This window comes from Eumetopias jubatus, unplaced genomic scaffold (genome assembly GCF_037043125.1).
Source record: "Eumetopias jubatus isolate StellerSeaLion01/CBP00866 unplaced genomic scaffold, mEumJub1_p1.0 scaffold_15, whole genome shotgun sequence".
Taxonomy (NCBI): domain Eukaryota; kingdom Metazoa; phylum Chordata; class Mammalia; order Carnivora; family Otariidae; genus Eumetopias; species Eumetopias jubatus.
In genome coordinates this window covers 92,684,823-92,701,959 of record NW_028274821.1, presented here as the reverse complement: position 1 = coordinate 92,701,959, position 17,137 = coordinate 92,684,823, and the positions used below count along the sequence as shown (strand labels likewise).

The 17,137-nt window shown below is 59.4% G+C and overlaps 1 protein-coding gene across 2 annotated transcripts in view; it reads right to left on the bottom strand.

The window, feature by feature from the left end:
- COL5A1 (collagen type V alpha 1 chain) overlaps positions 1 to 17,137 on the bottom strand; it is a 151,691-nt gene that overhangs the window by 44,098 nt on the left and 90,456 nt on the right. For both annotated transcript variants that reach the window (XM_028093425.2, XM_028093426.2), the window contains exons 21-31: positions 16,320 to 16,373; positions 15,772 to 15,816; positions 15,164 to 15,217; positions 14,907 to 14,951; positions 14,071 to 14,124; positions 9,986 to 10,030; positions 8,985 to 9,038; positions 5,620 to 5,664; positions 3,872 to 3,925; positions 1,473 to 1,580; positions 706 to 759 (exon numbers count right to left, since the gene is read on the bottom strand). In XM_028093425.2, the coding sequence (XP_027949226.1) occupies positions 706 to 759; positions 1,473 to 1,580; positions 3,872 to 3,925; positions 5,620 to 5,664; positions 8,985 to 9,038; positions 9,986 to 10,030; positions 14,071 to 14,124; positions 14,907 to 14,951; positions 15,164 to 15,217; positions 15,772 to 15,816; positions 16,320 to 16,373 (612 nt within the window). The remainder of the gene's footprint in view (positions 1 to 705; positions 760 to 1,472; positions 1,581 to 3,871; positions 3,926 to 5,619; positions 5,665 to 8,984; positions 9,039 to 9,985; positions 10,031 to 14,070; positions 14,125 to 14,906; positions 14,952 to 15,163; positions 15,218 to 15,771; positions 15,817 to 16,319; positions 16,374 to 17,137) is intronic.

Sequence of the window (17,137 nt, the reverse complement as noted above, 5' to 3'; positions counted from 1 at the left end):
CGGATATTAGCATTCCACGGAAGGACTGTTCTTTCCTTAGCCAGATGGGATACCCAGAGGGGCAGCCAGCCCCTTCCCCTTAATGAGACTGAGTGAGCCTGGAAGTCTGGAGAGGCGCTGAAGCCCAGGAAGCAGGACAACACAAATGCAAACCTGGGAGAGACAGGGGCTCTCCTGCACCACTAATTATGTCTCCAGTACAGGCAGCTGGTTATTTTTTAAGGAAGAACCATGAATAATAAAAGCTGAGATTTGAAAAAAAACAATGTTTTAAATGATTTCCAAAGCCTCGAGGAGCTGTTTTACTTAAAGCAGAACATGATTTTCATATAAGGAAGGTTTCATCTCTCTTTGACGCTCAGTTACGAGCAAATAACCTTCCAATCTCCAGGGTGAAGCAGAGGTGAGCGAGGCCGCACGGGTGCTCGGTGTAGAGAAAGCAGTGGGCACAGGCCCTGGGGACCCAGCGTGCAGCCCTCAGCCCTCAGCTCTGGCTGGCTTTGCCCCATTCTCTGAAAGGCTCCACTAATGGTCCCAGCATCTCCTTCCAACTCGGCCAGACTAATGCAGAAGGCTGTGAACAGGGCAGAACTTGGGGTGGGGGGGACACAGCAGCCTCCCCAGGAATGGTGACTGGGTGAGAGGGGGCAGGGCAAGCAGGAGCCCTGAGGGGGTGTCCAAACACCTGACATGCTCATAGATTACCTTGGGTCCTTGTCTTCCTGGGTAACCCGGTAATCCTGGCACTCCGAGTTTTCCCTGGGGAGAAAGAAGGCGTTGCGTTATCTGGCCAGCACCGTATTTCTCGATCCATTTTCTCCAAGTGGAGAAAGCCGGCATGTGTCAGCAGGGACCAGAGCAGGATGCAGTTTCCAAAGACCGAAGGACTTGGAGAGACCCCTGCCTGCCCCCTGGGATTGTGTCTCCCGAAAATCCTGCCCTAACTAAAAGCAAAGGCCCCACAAGTAGAAAAGATGCCATGGCTGAAAGCAAAAGCAACTGGAGACCAATCTTCCATAAAAGGAACTCTTTATCTTTGAGATTCTGTTTAACCTTTTGTAAAAGAGTCCTAGCCTTGGGGCAAGACAGAGTGGATGTCTGGGGCACTCTGAGAGCCCACTCCTGTGCCAGGGCCAAGGGGGAGGGCGGGGCAGCCCCGAAGGGCAGCGGTGAGGATAGTTGCAGGCGTCCCCACATGAAAGACGAAGCCAGGTTGCTGGGACTCACAACCCAAGCTCCGGGAACCTCTGGAGGAAGGAGCCCTCCCAGGATGCTGGCAAAGTGCTCAGAAAGACCCAGCTCGGGACAAGAAAAGGATGGACCTGTCAACAGATAAATCCCTTGGGAAGGTTGGTCAGATCACACCCATGCCCATCTGGGGGCCTCAGCCTGGTGGAGTCACTGGCCAGACAGCCAAGGCCATCAGAAGGGTCTGTCCCCGGGGGATGGGGGGAGCATCCCAAGTCACATACCTTCTCCCCAGGGGGTCCCAGAGGACCAGGGTCACCATTCGGACCTCCACGACCCTTCGGGCCTTCAGGGCCATCTTCTCCTCTAGGACCAGGGGGGCCGATCTCCCCCTGCAAGTTAGAAAAGAGAAGGTGAGGGAGAACCCCCGGTCTCATCCCCCACCCACAACTCCCACGGCCCTTTTGGGCCTGAGAGTCCGGGTTCCGGGTAAGACAGGGCTGTAGGAACTGCTCAGCCCGCTCAGCCCAGCAGGGGGCTCAAGCAGACGGAAGGTGCTTGGGTCAGACAAGACCAGAGCAGCGTGCAGCAAGCTACAGGGCTCTCTGTTGAATGGCCACGCCGTCCCTCTGCACAGAGGTGGGTGACTCTCTCCTCAAAGCCACATGCTTCTGCTTCCCAGTTCCCTTCTCCAAACGAGCCCCTCTTGGCTGAGATAACAGGTTAACACGGGGAGCTCTGAATCGCTACTTTCCCAAATACAGCAGAATAGCAATGTGCAGGGGCCTGCTTTTTCCCTTGAAGCCCCAGGAGGCCCCTGGCTGGGCAGCTGTCTGGGCATGGCTGGCACACAGAAGACCACGGCACGTGTCCCAGAGATGACAGAGTCCCAGTACTGCCCCACCCAACTTGCCCACGGTATGGATAGGGAGGCCTGGGCCCAGACAAGCGCGAGGGTCTGGGGGCTTTCTGAGGTCAACGGCAGCATGCCGGCTGAGCGCCCACCCTGGCTCTTTGCCCAGTGCCGAGTCTCCCAATGATCGCTGGCTCCCAGGAGCAGCCGCGGGACAGCTGTACCACCCACAACAAAAACGCACACCACACGGGTGAAGACCGATAATTCCCCTGTATGTGTGGTCCAGGGTGTCTGCAGGCCCAGGTCCCTCGGTCCCTAACAAGTGCTTTTCTCCATCAACAAAAGAGTCCTTCACACATTTACTGAGCACCTAGAAAACGCCCAATGCTGGGCGGAAATTTCTCTCCGGGGGAAATTGAGACCAATGACTCCAGCTCCCTGGCTGAGGAAGAGTCCTGGCTCCCAGTCCCACCCTCACCTAATTCCGACAGCGGGCCTGCTCACGGAGCCTGGCGTGTGCCTGCCAATCGTCTTTAGTGCGATCTCTTTTGAAAATGCGTCCTTGTAATACGGCCCCCAAATGCGGGCTACTGCATCGTTAGAGACAGAATAAAAAGGACTTTGACCAGCCAAACAGAGAGGCCCCTCCGATGGGGGGAGTCGGAGTCCTGTCACCATGGAGAAAGTTCTAGAACGGCTGTGCAGCAGGAACACGACTGGGGCATAACCGTGAAACAAACCTTTCTCTTTCATTCCTCCTCCTTTGATAGAAGCCAAGATTGCTTCTGCCTTTTGAGGTTAGGACACCGCGCCAAGCGTGTGGGGCTCTCACGCCCTGGCGTGTTCTGAAGAGGCACCTGCAGGCCTGGCTTGTCAGGGAATAATTTCGGCAGCCGCGTGACAGCCCTGTGTCTGCTGACAGCCGGCCGTCCAGGTGTGCGTCCGGCTGCCGCCGTGGCTGTGCCCACCGGGCGGCCCAGGCACCTGGCTCCCTCCTGCCCGGGCTTTGGGCTCACTCTGAAGCTGGGAGGGAACCTTCAAAGTGCCCTCACCGCGGTATGGCAGCCACCCGCTCCCCGGACACTTCCTCCCACGTCATCTGCATCACCCTCTCCTCATTTAGATGAAAACGCAGCCGATGGCTTTCTGCCGGGCGCCTGCCATGCGAGCAAGCCCCCTCTTCCCCAAGCAGCGACTGGCTTCCTCCGGAGTGGAGGTGAATTATTCATTAAAAGGAACGGGTTTGTTGCAGCTTCTGATAGCCCAGGATGAGGTTACATGAACACAGGAGCTGCTCAGGGTCCTAAAAACACGCAAGAATGCTTGGCGAACCGAGATGCTGTGTGGGGGTGGGCAGGGACCCCGGCCCTCCCCGGTCAGAGGGCATGTCTGTAGCCCCTTCCCCTCTGCCCCCCACAACTCCCCCACCCTTCTGAGACAAAGGAACTGCTCTGCTGTTTAGAGTGTCGGCCAAAACATGACAAGTCTCCACCAACCCCCTGTGCAGGGTGGGGACATAGGGCACAGGGGCCAGGTGACGACAGGTGACCCCAGTAACAGGGGGTTAACACCAGAAGAGAGCCGCCAGGGCTCTGAACCAGAAATGAGGGGCCAGTGAGGGCGGCATGCACAGAGCCAGGCCTCTGGGCCCCCAGCAGTCTTCGCCTGAGGGCCAGGAGCCCCCACAGAGGCTTCACCTAAGAAGAAGCTGTCCTGTGGCCCCAAAAACCCCAGCCCTCCCCCAGGCCCCTCTGCTGGCCCCGCCCCTGGCCCCTCCCTATGGCCCCGACACCACCCTCTGCCCCCCGACACCCCCAAAACACTCACCCGATCACCCTTGATGCCCATGTCTCCTTTAAACCCAGGGAAACCGTCTTCACCCTGACAAGGAACAAGACGATGCCTGGGCTGTGTGAAAGAGCCCACCTCCTGGACGGCTGGTCCCCAGCGCTCAGCACAGGGCCCCCAGCTCCGGCCACAGAGCCGCTGAGCAAGCACGGGTCGCGCCGGGCGGGGGGCTTCTGAGTACACGAGCCATCCCTCGTGAAGGGCATCCCGCTAACCCTCTGCGGTCATGGGGCCAAGTTCACAATCCGCGGCCCAGCGTCCCCTGCACAGCTGGGCATAGCTGGCCCCCGCACCCACGGCTGCATCCAGTCCAGGCGTCGCTGGGGCCCAGTAACCACTGACCAGCAAGCACCGGAGGGGGGCTGCAGGGAAGAGGCCCCACAGAAGCCAGGACCCGTGAGAGCTGTAGGGGAGGGAAGGGCCTGGGGCTCGGGCAGTCCTGCCGTGGGCCCAGGCCTCAGTGACACAGTCCTGCATTTTCTGGGCCAGTGGGACACATTCCTGCTAGTTGTGAATTTGGGGATTCACACATGTCAGTGGCCTGCTGTCCACTCGAGTCCCCACAGAGACACCCTCAGAGACCCTCAGGTGGTTTGCCCAGGGCCACCCGCTCGCCCTTCCCTCCCAGGGTCCAGGCCCTGCATCCTGATCTCAATCGCCCATCCAGGGCCTGGTCCTCAACACCCAGGCCGGCCAGGAGCTCATACCCAGAGGGAGGCAGCTTTCTGGGATGGGGCAAGAACTCGTCCCTCCCCAGGCCACCGCAGCTCGGTGAAGTGCCAGGGACTCATCTGCAGCAGCTCAAAGGGTGCCACGGTCCCGGGAGGCAGTTCCTCACCCCCTTCCCACCCCAGAAGGATAGGACAGCTCAGGGACCCTCCAGGAGAAGAGGCCTGCCCCGTGCCACCCAATCCATATTCTCTCAAGCAGCCCTGTCTCTAGCTAAAGGACCAAAGTGACAAGACAAACGTGGCGCTCCGGGGGCTCTGGGCAGCCCCTCCAACAGGACGCAGGAATTTGGGGAGACGGGACCTGCTGGCAGGGACGTGGTCTGCCCTGCAGGGAGCGTGCATGGCCCTGACCCGCCGGCCCTCGGTCCCCACACTTCAGATGCCCCAGCACGAGGGCTCAGAGGTCTGCCTTGCCCTGGCCGCTCCCCAGAGGGAACTGAGGCAGCCCGTCTGCGCCTGCGCCTTCCACCAGGCAGCCGGCTGGGCAAACGCACAGCACGGAGGGTCCGGCTTCCCTGCCATCCCCGTCCAGGGCAGCCACGTGATGAGCCACCTCAGGACTGGCCGGTGCCGCAGGGGAGGACCCATGCCTGGAGCAGCCGGAGGCCATGGGGGCACCGCTTTCCCTCCACGCCCGGCTCTGCTACAGCACAAGGGGCTGCCCCTCCCCTTGCAAGGCGGGAGTGGGGCGTGGGGCGTCCATGGCCTCTGCAGGTGAGGGGCAGGCTGTGTGCTGGGCCAGAGCCATGGCCTTGGGCAGGGGGTGCAAAGCCCCAGCCCCTCAGCCCCGCCAGGAGGGACACCCACAGCCTGTCCTCTTCGAATGGTTTTTCCTTTTCCAAACAGTCTGGGCCTCAGGGTGCATCCTGTTCCTCCTGCTCAGAGGCCACAGGAGCCTCAGCTGCATCCGGCGCTGTCACGGTGGAGCCACCAGCCTGAACCCCGCTCTGGGCTGTGTGCGACAGGCGGCCACCGCAGGAAGGAAGGGCCACTCACCTTCTCGCCCTTGGTGCCCTTCAGACCGCGGATGCCATCTGCCCCCTGTGCAAACACAAAGGGAAGGGAGTGAGTCAGAGCCTCTCCGGAGCTCTCGAAAATAAAGGGTCTACGCCCCCACTACCAAGGAGGGTGAGGGCTCAGCCACCCCGACCCAGGCAAGCTCCTTTGCGCTCCCAGTCTCAAAGGAAGGGCTCCGTGGGCTCCCGGACGCACCACCCCTCCTCGCTTCCACGCGAGGCCCCCCCGTGCCAGGGATTCCCAGATGGCCTCCACTGACATCCCCCCCTCTTCCAGAAACATCCGCCTCTCTGAGTTCTGGGGAGCAGGCGGGACGCGAGGCCTCGGCATGCGCTCTGGAATCAGGTCCCGGCCCCAGCTCGGTGGCCGCTGACACGTCCCAGGTGCCTGGCGTCTCAGTTTTCTCATTTGGAAAGTGGGGGTGAAGACAAGCATTACCCTGCTACTGCTGGTGGGAGGGGAACGCCGGACAAGCCCCAGCACACAGTGTCTGCTCAATTACCAACAGCAATGTGCTACTGTCATTCTGCATTATTAATACATGATCATAGGTATAATCATGTTAATTACCAATTAATAATAATAACAACACTTCCGACAATAATCAGCTCAGGACGTACTCATCTCGGTGCCAAACAAGAACTGTAAGGGAGGGAGGACATGTCCTCTTCCGTCTGACACCCCCCACCCCCCGTGCCAGCACCGTCCCCAGGCCAGGTAAAGCCATCCGTGGAATGGAGTTAGGTGGCCTCCACCTGCGCCCTCCGAGCAGGGAGCAGAACTGACTGCCGACTCCGGAGGCCCGCTGCCCGCGGGACCCCAGAGAGAGGTCGGGCCCCCCATCTGGTTCCAGCTGAGGCTGCCGGCAGGACAGCGGGGCCACCTCCCGGGTCCCTCGGGTGGCCGGCAGCCCTCTTGTGGCAAGAACTTCGCACAGACTGTGCGGTTTGCGCCTCTCCCCAGGGACTGAGGAGGGGCCCTAAGCAAAGCTGAAGCTGGACACAGAGCTGGGACAGGCCTGGGGGGCATGGCCTCCCCTGGGGCCATCTGCCACACAGACACACCCCAGGCTCCATCGGCCCCAGGCGGCCGGAAGTCTCAGGGCAGGGGGGTGCGCAGTTACCCCGAAACCCTGATGCGCTGGGGGCTCTGACATCAGCTTCCTCCCTCTTGCCATGCTGGTGGGGTGGGCTTCCCCTGCCCCCCCCTCCCAGACCTAAACTACCATTTCACGACCCAGGTCCGAGGCCAGGGGAATGCAGCCCAGGCGACAAACAGACCAGGTCTCTGAGCCACGGCACTGCTGACATTTAGGGCTGGGTCACTTCGTCACGGGGGCTGCCCCAGGCAGAGCAGAGGTCTTGAGCAGCCTCCCTAACCTCTAGCCATCAGATGACAGTAGGATCCCCCAAGTTGGGACAGTCAAAAATGTCCCCTGATGTCCCCCAGGGGGGCACGAATCTGCCCTGGTTGGTTGAGAACCACGGGACAGCAGCATCCGCTGTGGCCCTCATGGGCCAGCTCTGGGGGACAGAAAACAATGCCTCGAGGGAATTTGTATTTAGGGTCTTCACCAGCCCGCCCGGCTCCTGCAGGTACGCTGAGCGGTGGATGTGACTTTGCTGACAGGCAGGCCCACAAAGCTAGCCCTCAGGAAGGTCGGGGAAATGAAAGCACACGGCGGGGCCCTTCCCCAGGAAGAAGGCAGGACTTGGTGGAGAAGAGCCAGGCCTCCCTCACCGAGGGCCGGCCGTCCCCACCAGTGACAGCTGGCCACCTCTCCGCCCGGCGCCATCACCTCCCTTGGGGGCCTGCTGCCCCTCAGGCTGCGGACTCCACTGACAGTTTCCAAAACCTGGGGAAGGAGAATCTATTTCTCCAATGAAAAGAGCGTTCAGCTTTGCTTTTTCTCCCACTCTCTGCTTCCAAGTCTAACTGGATCGCTCGTGGCATGAATGAATTTTAATCAGATAGACAAGATAAGAGCATCCTCCATAAACATTTTAAAGCAAACACCTTTCAGCACACAGACACAGCATTATGCAATTAGCCATGTATGGAGCTGGTAGACGCTTTTGCTCTACGACAAGAATTTGTAAAATAAACATGCGAGTGCTCACATCATCAGCATTTCTGCTAAAAAATCATCCTTGTAAGACTCACTAGGCATGCTGGAAGAGCCTGCTTCGGGGAGAAACCGGGCCCTCCTAGGGCTCCTGGCCCCGGGGAAGTTGGCCCGCGGTGGCTCGGGCCCTCGGAAACCCACGGTTCCTGGGACACGCAGCTGGGCGGCTCGGGGTCCCGTCCGGGGCACTTGGTTCAGAATAAGCGGGTCTGGGTCTGAGTCCTGACTGAGGCACCGATGTTAGGCTAACTAGGGGCACGTGACTGAACCCTGAGGTCTTGGCTTCTCCATCCACCACACCGCACGCCAGCCACACACTCCTGATGCGCAAGAATGCTCGGGAGCATTAAGCATCCGAAATGATGTGGATCCGGGGCAGGAGCCGATGGGTGTGTTCGTGCTGAAGGCTCAGGCTGAGCTAGCTCTGTGTGTATACATATGTATATATTTCCCTTCACATCACGTTAAAATCATTTTGAAGGAAAGACTCTATTGGCTTCCTTCAAGCCCCAGAATCACCTAGAGCTTTCCGACGCTACGCCCTTAATGTTCTCGGAGAAAGCAGAACACTGCCACCCCACCCCACCCCCGCCCAGCACACGTCCCTCGGGGCATCTCCCTCTCCATGTAAACGTGCCCGTCAAGTCCAGAGAGCCAGCTTACATTACACGACTCAAAGCAAAACACGGTTAGCTCTGGCGGAACAGACGGGGCCTGTGCGCTGGGTATTGCTCCGGAGCTCTGTGCCCCGTTTAACCAGGTTCCTGGAGGCTTTCAGCGGCAGAAACGCAATTGTGGATAAACGGACACCTCCCACCAGCTCCCCCCGCCCACCGAGGCGCTCGGTCTGCCCAGGTGTTATCCATGGGGACGGGCTCTCCCTCTCCGGACATGCAAAGCCCCCGGAAGCCTGTGTGCCAGGCTCTTCACCTCAGCTGAGGTGTGCGTCCCTGTGGGGCTTGGGAGAGAGTAGGCTCTGGGTGACAAATAGAGCAGCGTCCCAACGGATGGACAGATGGCCACGGTCCTGCTGGGTTGTCACAGACGTGCCAGAGACGTCCCCTGCTCGGGATCAGCCCCTCCTGGCCCCTGACAGTCACTACCCCGCCTGCCCAGGACCTCTGTCCCAGGATCCCACAAGCCCAGGAGGACCAGGGCTGCCGTGCCCTGCTAGCCCAACCTTGACCTCCAGGAAGCCGTGAAGCAGCGAGAATCTCACCTTGACTCCTCGAGGACCCGGGTAGCCGATTGGGCCCTGGGGGCCAGGCGGACCCTAAAACCAAAAGGGGAAGACCATTAGCTCCGTCTCAGGTGGGCAGGCATGGCTGTGTCCGCCCGCGTGCTCCCCACACAGCTGGAAAGCTTCCCTTCCACCAGCACACTCCCCCTGCTCTGAGCAGAGAGGACATCCCAGATCAGACCCTCGGAAGAGGCTCCTCAGGAGACACACAGGACCTGCTTCCATGGGACCCAGCCCCCCAGGAAAGCAGAAGTACAGGCTGTGCCCTGTGATGAGAACACCAGGGGCCAATCCAACCGTGGCCCCAGCCCAGCAGGTGGGGAGTAGGGGTGGGGCAGTGAGACGCTCTGATGCTCTGGGAGCGCCAGGCTGCCGTGAAAGCAGCGTATTCCCAGCAGAGGCACCTCCGACGACACGGGAGAGCTTCCGGCTGGGACAAGGGCTGACCATCTGGGAGGGGCTGCCGTTGACAGCCAAAGGGCCTTGCTGACAACTGTCCCGGCTCACTGAGCAGGTGCGCCCCCCCCTCCCCAGCTCACTGAGCAGGTGCGGGCCTCCCCCAAGGCACTGAGCAGGTATGGGACCCCCCAGCTCACTGAGCAGGTGCGGGCCCGGGGCGGGCTGGGCGAATGAAGGGAGTGCAAGTGGACTTTGGCCACAAACAGGGCAGGAGACAAGTCCCTGGGTCTCAGGCTGCCTGGGGACTCCATCCCACCGTCAAACCCCCACGTCCTGGACCCCAAACAAACAATGGCAAAGAGTCATTTGGAGCCCCTGGCCCAGGACCTTCACTTATCACTCAGCTTTTGTGTGGCCAAGGTGACGGCTGTGCCCACACCCCATATGCAGTAACCAAGGGTGGGGAAGGGTCACGGGGACCTAGATGGGTGGAGGTCCCCCGCCCCCCGAGGCTGGGTCCCCTGGGCACAGACACCCGAGGAAGGGCCCAGCTGCCCCGGCTCATTCCCTTCTGAACCCACCTGGCCTCCTTTCTCTCCTGGAGGGCCTTCTTTGCCAGGGTGCCCCTGTCAGGAGAGAGAAGGTGGGCATTAGTCAGTGGCCACCCCCCAAGCTGCTGTCACACGTGGGAGGGAGAGCTGGGCCCCCCCATCTCCTTCCCCCGCACCCTCAGCCAGAGAGGCTGGAAGTCAAAGGCATCAGATGGTAGCTGACCGCAGAGGTCACTCCCAGCCGCGTGGCCCCGAGCCAGTGGTTCAGCCCTGACCCTCGGCTGCCCCTCTGTGACGTGGGCTCCGTGGCAGGCGCAGCAACAACCCGAGCTGGTGTGGCGGAGAACATGCTTGGACACCCACGGGCAGGATCCACGCACGAGGATGTCACTGGACTCACTGACGCCCAGCCCGCCTCCAAGAGCAGGTGAGCCGGAACCATGGCCTCAGGGCCCTCACATCAGGGATTCTGTGCCGAGGGAGGGATGAAGTGGGACCAGGGGTCTGGCCATGCTGGCCTCCGGACAGGCAGGCGCCACGCTGTTGGCAGGACCCATGCTCTCATGCTGGGAGACGTGGGGGGGGCGGGCAGGCTGGTGCCGGGACAGAGACCACGTGCTGTCACTCGGCTGGGGTCCCAGTGCATCCCTAAGTCTTCGGGCTGTTTGCCTCCCAGCTGGTGCAGGCTGAAGCGGATGACCTAATCCCACGATATGCGTTCAGAGCCAGCGCCCAGCAAACATGGTCACGGCCCTCGAGTCACTGCCCTGTCTACCTGAGCTCCGACCAATCCCATTCTCAGAAATGCGAGCTCTCTGACTTTCCAACCGAGGTCGGTCACTAGTTTTATGCCTTTGAGTTCATGAGGCAAGCCAGAAATAAAAGCAGAAAGAGAAACACTTCACTGTCTGGAAATACCCCCAAGGATTCCAGTAAAGAGGCCATGTGCTGTGGTGAGGATGCTGGCAGGGCAGCGTCGGATTCTAGGCCTGGTTACCCACCACCCGCTGTGTAACCTTGAGGAAGTCACTTGCCCTCTCTGGGCCTCCACGTCCTCGTGTGTCAAAGGAGAGGGTGGACTAGGTGCTCTTTCAGCTTGAGTGTCCTAAGCATCGAGGACTCCATTTCTAGAACGCATCAGCATTATGGGGACCTAAATCTCGTCTCTTTGAATAAATGATTTGTGGGTATTCCATTTTATTTGTATTAGTTGTGCAATTGGATTTAATGCTGTTGCAAACAGCCTGCTCTGAGGGCCAAGCAAGCAGGAGGCTACAGAAGTTCCTCTGCAGGGCAGGGTGCCCTCAGGGAGCCTCGGAGCATGGGGAGCCTGGGGGTGCCCGCCTTCGGGGGAAATCAGGCACCAGATGGACCACACCTGCTGCTCTGGCCCAAGGGGGACACGCCGTCCGCCATGCTGCCTTCCCAAAACAAGGCTCACGGCGCCAGCGCCTCATGATGTCAGGGCTGGACCCAAACAGTGCCGAGGAGAAGGGAAGGTGTCCTGATTCAGGGTGACTGGGTCACAGTGGATCCTGCCCCCCCTCTGCCACGTGGCTTCTTGGGGGGATTTTACTCCAGCATATTTCCGTTAAGGACCTGGGGACATGGGGAGGGCATCTGGGGGTGCTCGAGCCACGGGCTCCAAGCGACACACACACGGGGGGCAGAGCCCACATGGGTCCCTCGGAGGGCAAGTTTCGCCCTCCACATGGTAATGTCCTTGCTCACGTGATGCAGGCAATCACATGCCCAGCGATGCTGCAGGGACAGGGAAGAGCAGGTTTGCCAAGCCGTCAGGACTGCGCCCAGCTCGGAGCAAACAGCCAACACGCGTCAGCAATTATCGTAATTACTAGCATTATTTGAATGGAGGCCAAATTTCTTTAGGTGCATTTTAAGTTGTATTTATAAAATGAGAGCAACTACGTGGGGGGAAAGCATAAAGCACACTTATTAAAAATGTCAAAACAGAAGAACATTGAAAGGAAATACATCAAAATAAGAGATTGATTCTCCCCTAGGGAAAAGCCAGGCTGTCTCCCTTCCTTTGCCGTGTGTTTGCATTTTTGCAATACTCTGTAACGAGCATATATCGTATAATGGAAAAATAATAAAGCTTAAATTATGTGTATTTGATATTTTTCTGATTAAAAAAGTAATATATGTTCTCGGTAGCCCATCAGGCAAGAGGCAAAGCAGACGAGGTCCCTCATAACCTCACTGCCTGCAGCAACCCTGGCTCATTGTGCTACCGGTCCTCTGATCCATGTTCTGCACACCGGAACACAAAACTGGCATCGCGTGGTGCAGTTTTAATTTAATATTGCATGGTGTGCCTTTTCTCATGTCACTGAATACTTGCCGAAAGTCGGTTTTTACTGGCTCCGTAATATTCCTTCGAACCATAATTCACATCCCCGTCTCCCTGTCGTGGGCTCTCCGGGATGATTTAACCACGTGCTCCAGCGTGTGTCGGCCCCGAAACACTCCCTCCTTCTGAAGGGCTTTAAATCAACCTTACTTTCCGCAGCCAAAGCCAAACGCAACCAACTCGAGGGAAGAAGAAATAAAACCCTCTCTTTAAGGATGATCAACAGCCCACTGCCTCGGTAGCAAGGGTGTGCTCAAGGTCTCTATCCCTGCAGATTCATGGGAGACAACTGGCCGGCTTGCTGGGGCTGCGGCACCGGTCGCCCCCGCAGTGTCTGCCGCGTGAAGCACCTGCGGGCGGCCACACTCAGCCAGGTCCGCAGGGCGTTCTTGTTTCCGGTTTGAGTGTTCGTTGGGGGAAGGGAGAGGTGCAGCCAACGGGCCGCACGGTGGGAAGAACACCGGAGGGGGTGTCAGTGTGGGGATGGCGCGGGGGTCTCCCTGGCAGAAGCAGTCAGGTCGGGGATGGGGGTTTACAGCCTGCCCCACCCCCAGCACCCTCACCCCGCGGCCGCTGCAGAAGCTGCACGGGGGTAAAATGCATGTGAGGAGACGAGCCCCTATGCTATTGCAGGTTGGGCCTTGAAGTTGGCGTCAAGGTGGTTTTAATTTTGTTTTCATTTCATTTACTTTGCTAATTTTCCATAACAACATGTGTTATTTTATAATCAGAAGAGGAAATTAAGTGTGAATATAAGTTAAAGGAGGGGAGCGACATGCTGTGTCCGCGCTCGCAGACATGTGGGCCCAGGAGGACGCGGGAGGCCCAGGGCAGCTCTCGCGCAGTGGCGCAGGGGAGCCGCCAGCTCGGAGAAGGACAGGGCGGTGGTGGACGTGTGATGCCCTGGACCGGACCACGCTCCGCCGTGGAAAGGGAAGCAGACGGTTGTGCCTTAAACAGTCACCAATTTTGAGTGTCAACATATTGAGCTCTTGCTTAGTTTTTAACGGCTTGATTAGAACAATAAAATACGCCCTGTCTGAAACAGGTAATTCATCCAATCTTGTTTGTGGAAACAGGCTGTGTATGCAGCATCACCTGAATCCTCTAAAAAAACCCAAATCCCCAAATCCCACCAGTGACTTGCAGAGAGGGCCGTGGGTGCAGATGAAACCACACACACTCACACGCACTGACCGTGTGTCATCTCCCCACCCCTCCCTCCGACAGCCCAGCCTCGGATTGGACGGGCCACTGGCTCGCTATTTCTAGGCGCCATCTAATTTGGCTCCACAGCTGTGCTCACACATAGCAAACGCGCTCATGAATACCCTCCTTCTCAGTGTGTGATCGATAAAAATACACTCGGCGCACTCGCTGTCCTTCCCTTCAAACACCAGCGACACAGGGACCGGCTCAGAGCCCAGCCCACCCTCCTCCTCAGAGTTAAAAATGCAGGCTGGGCTCTGGTCATGAAGCAGCACCCCCAGTAAATAGCTCATGTTCCTATTCATGCAGTCTCCACCCCTTGATTGGAACCCATTATGGAAAAGTGTGTCCAAAGCCCAGTAATTACTGGGCAAGCAAGCTCACAATCAATCGGGTCTTCATCTGCGGAGGTGGGAGGGAGGAAACGAGGGGCGAGGGGGGCGGCTGCGGGCCTGGGTGCCAGGTCCCCGCCCCTGGGGACCCCCCCGGAGCCAGGCGGTGTGTGAAGAGGTGAGGCGGGCAGGGTACTCACCGGGGGTCCGTCGGCACCGGGCATTCCTGGGAGGCCTGGTTTACCCAGGGGACCCTGGAACAAACCAGAGACCCCGTGAGCCCTGGGGTCTCCCCTTCCCCAGGCTGCCCCACCCTCCACCTGCCCCCAAGGGCACTTCTCAACATTTCTGCTCAAAGAACATTTGTTGAAAGGGATGCTCAGAGGCACGGAAGCTTCCAGCAACTGAAGCATCCAGAGCACAAGGACCCTCGCCCTTTGCTGTTTCCTGGACCTGCAGGTTTTGCTACCGGAACAAAACGCACCCACCAAGTCCAGACAGGCAGGGTTCCCAGCGCTGCCTGGCCATCTGAGGTACCGAGAACCACACCTTAGAGGCAGCTCTGAGCCAAGTGAAGCACCTGGGGTTGAGCACAAGCTCTCAGCAGGTACCGGTGATACACTCAGGGTTGCCAGATTTAACAAAAACAAAACAAAAGCGAACAACAAGAAAACAAGATGCCCGGTTAAATTTGGGTGTCAGGCAAACCACAAAGATTCAAATTTAACTGAGTGCCCTGTGTTTATTTTTCTTCCTAAATCTGGCAATCCCCTATATAGCTATACAATGAACGCCAGGGGTAACTGAGTGAATTTATGATCAGTGAAAGACGAAGATCCCTGATCTTCCCCTGAGCTCATCTGCTCGGCGCAGGGTGAGCTGAGCTTCCCTGCATCTGGGGGAGTACAGAGGCACACACAGGCTGGGGGTGACCAGCACTCCCACAGCCCGGACCCTGGCGGGATGAGCTTCCCAGGGGCAGAAACACACCCTGCCGGCAGGTGGGGCCATCCCTACACCAGCACAGCCCACTCACCTTTTCCCCTGGAGGACCGATGGCACCCTGGGGGCCTGGAAGACCCTAGGAGAGGTGGAGCAGGGCAGGAAAGGTCAAGGAAGTTGGCCCCAAACTCCTCCCTGCCACCCGTCCACCTTCCCTGGCACCGTCTCCCTCATGACTCGGTTCTAGGTCACATCCAGGCTGTAGGTCCCTTTGGCCGGAACTGGCAGCACAGGGCCTAGCACACCCCAGCGGAGACCCTCATCTCCTGCTGCCCACTGCTGCTCACTTACCTGGGCACCTGGATTACCCTGCTGTCCTGGGGGGCCGGGCTCTCCCTGGGGGCCCTAGAGGGAACATAAGCGAGGGCACTGATGGGGACTCCGGAGGGCAGGCAGAGAAACAGTCTGCTCTCATGCCCAACACCAGCGTCAGAGGACGATGCCCAGGCGGGAGGAGGCAGGTAGCCCCACAGCAGAGGGGAACCGGGCCTTGGCACCTGCGAGGCTCTCCACGCTGACCCCCAATGCGAGAGGCACTCAGTGGTTTCCGCCAGCGACCCAGACAGCCACCAGGAAGGAGCCCCCGAAAGGAACAGACCGGAAAGTATTCTGTTTGGCAGAACATTCCCAAAACACTGTGCTGAAGTCTCACGGTAGAGCCGTGAGACTGATCTCTCGTGGGCTTGGCTCACGGTGCATGCTCATCACCAGGGCACAGCGTGGGGAGAAGGCACGTTCCCTCCGCGCCTGCGCGGCTGTGGTCCGGCTCCGGCGGGGACAAGCCCGAGCTCTCCCGCTGCTGGCTCCAGGCGGGGCTGGGGCTCAGGGCCTGCGCCCTCCTCCTCAGAGTCCCGTCTGGTTTGTTGGCAACAGCTAGGTGGCAGACCCCGGAGACTTACCACGTTTCCTTTTGGGCCTGGTTGGCCGTCCATCCCCGTCACACCCTGGATGAGATTGAAAGGAAAGAAACACCAAGACAGAATGCTAAAGAGTCCATGATGCTCACAGGGAAAATCCCACCTGACTCGGCTTGGTGTCCTGGCCACGTGTCTTAGGATGGCACACCCTCTGGGGACGGGGTAAGGGTCGATTCTAAAAAGTCCCACAGGCTCAATCGGCCAGGGGTCGGTGGAGCTGCTGGGCCCCAGCACTGGGTGCGGCAGGCCCAGGGAAGCCACGCGTCGGGACAGGGCCCCACCAGACCCATGGGCTGCCTCCTCCCAGAACCTTCCGAGAAGGAGGACATGAGGCATCCCGGGGACTGTTGATAACAGCACGTGCCGCGTGAGGAAGGGGGAGCATCACAGCCAACTGGCCTCCGCGACTCCACCCACAAAGCCACACGTGCCGGAGGGCTCCGTCTGCCTGGGGGCATCAGAGCCCTGCTGACCTCAACTAGCTGGGCAAGTGTCAGAGTGGACAGACGTGCAGAGGTGACAGGCCTTACCGGAGGTCCAGGAGGTCCCGGGGGCCCCTTCGGCCCCAACAGACCGCGTGGCCCCTGCAAGAGGAAAGGACAGGCTGTTCACACTTGGCCAAGAATCCCCGCCCCAGCCCTGCGCACAAGCAAATCCTGCAGCCTCTCTCCTCCCAGAGCCTGGCTCCTCCCAGAGCCTTTGCTGCCACGCAGGTGTCCACATCTCCCCAAGAGGCATGGCCAGTACCCCGTCCTCACCTGCTTCACCTCCCCGCCCCGCCCCACCTCTCCACCTCGGCTCTGGACGCAGAGGCGGGAGCCAGGAATTAACGGGCGGCTCAGACCACGGATGAGGGGGCGCCCTCAGAACAAGGGGAGCCTTTCAAGTCAAGGGGGCTCTTTCACCCTCGCCTAGGGCAGGTGCACACAAAAGCTCTCCTCACGGAGGCCACAAAGACACTCTGCTGCATGGTGTGCTTTGGTGCATGCCTCCTTACTGGCTCCCTCTCAGATCCCTCTGTGCAGGAGTGCACGACTGCATCTCCGACACCAGAAGGCGGAGGGCGGACCCGCTGACGGGAATGCGGTGGTCAAATGCAGAGACAAAGCGCGGGGCTCAGGCTTTTTCTGGGGCACCACGACAGCCCAGAACTCAGTCCCTCCCTCCCCTGCGGCAAGGGGCACGTGTGGGGACAGCCCCTCGTGCTTATGGACGGACACGGCTCCAAGGCGGTGCTGGCCCCAGCACGGTTCACGAGACTCAGAAGGCCACACAGCAGAGCCGTTGCCCACCACGCAAAGGAGCCCCATCCTGAACCCCTCACACCTGCCTTGCCCGCTGGGGAATC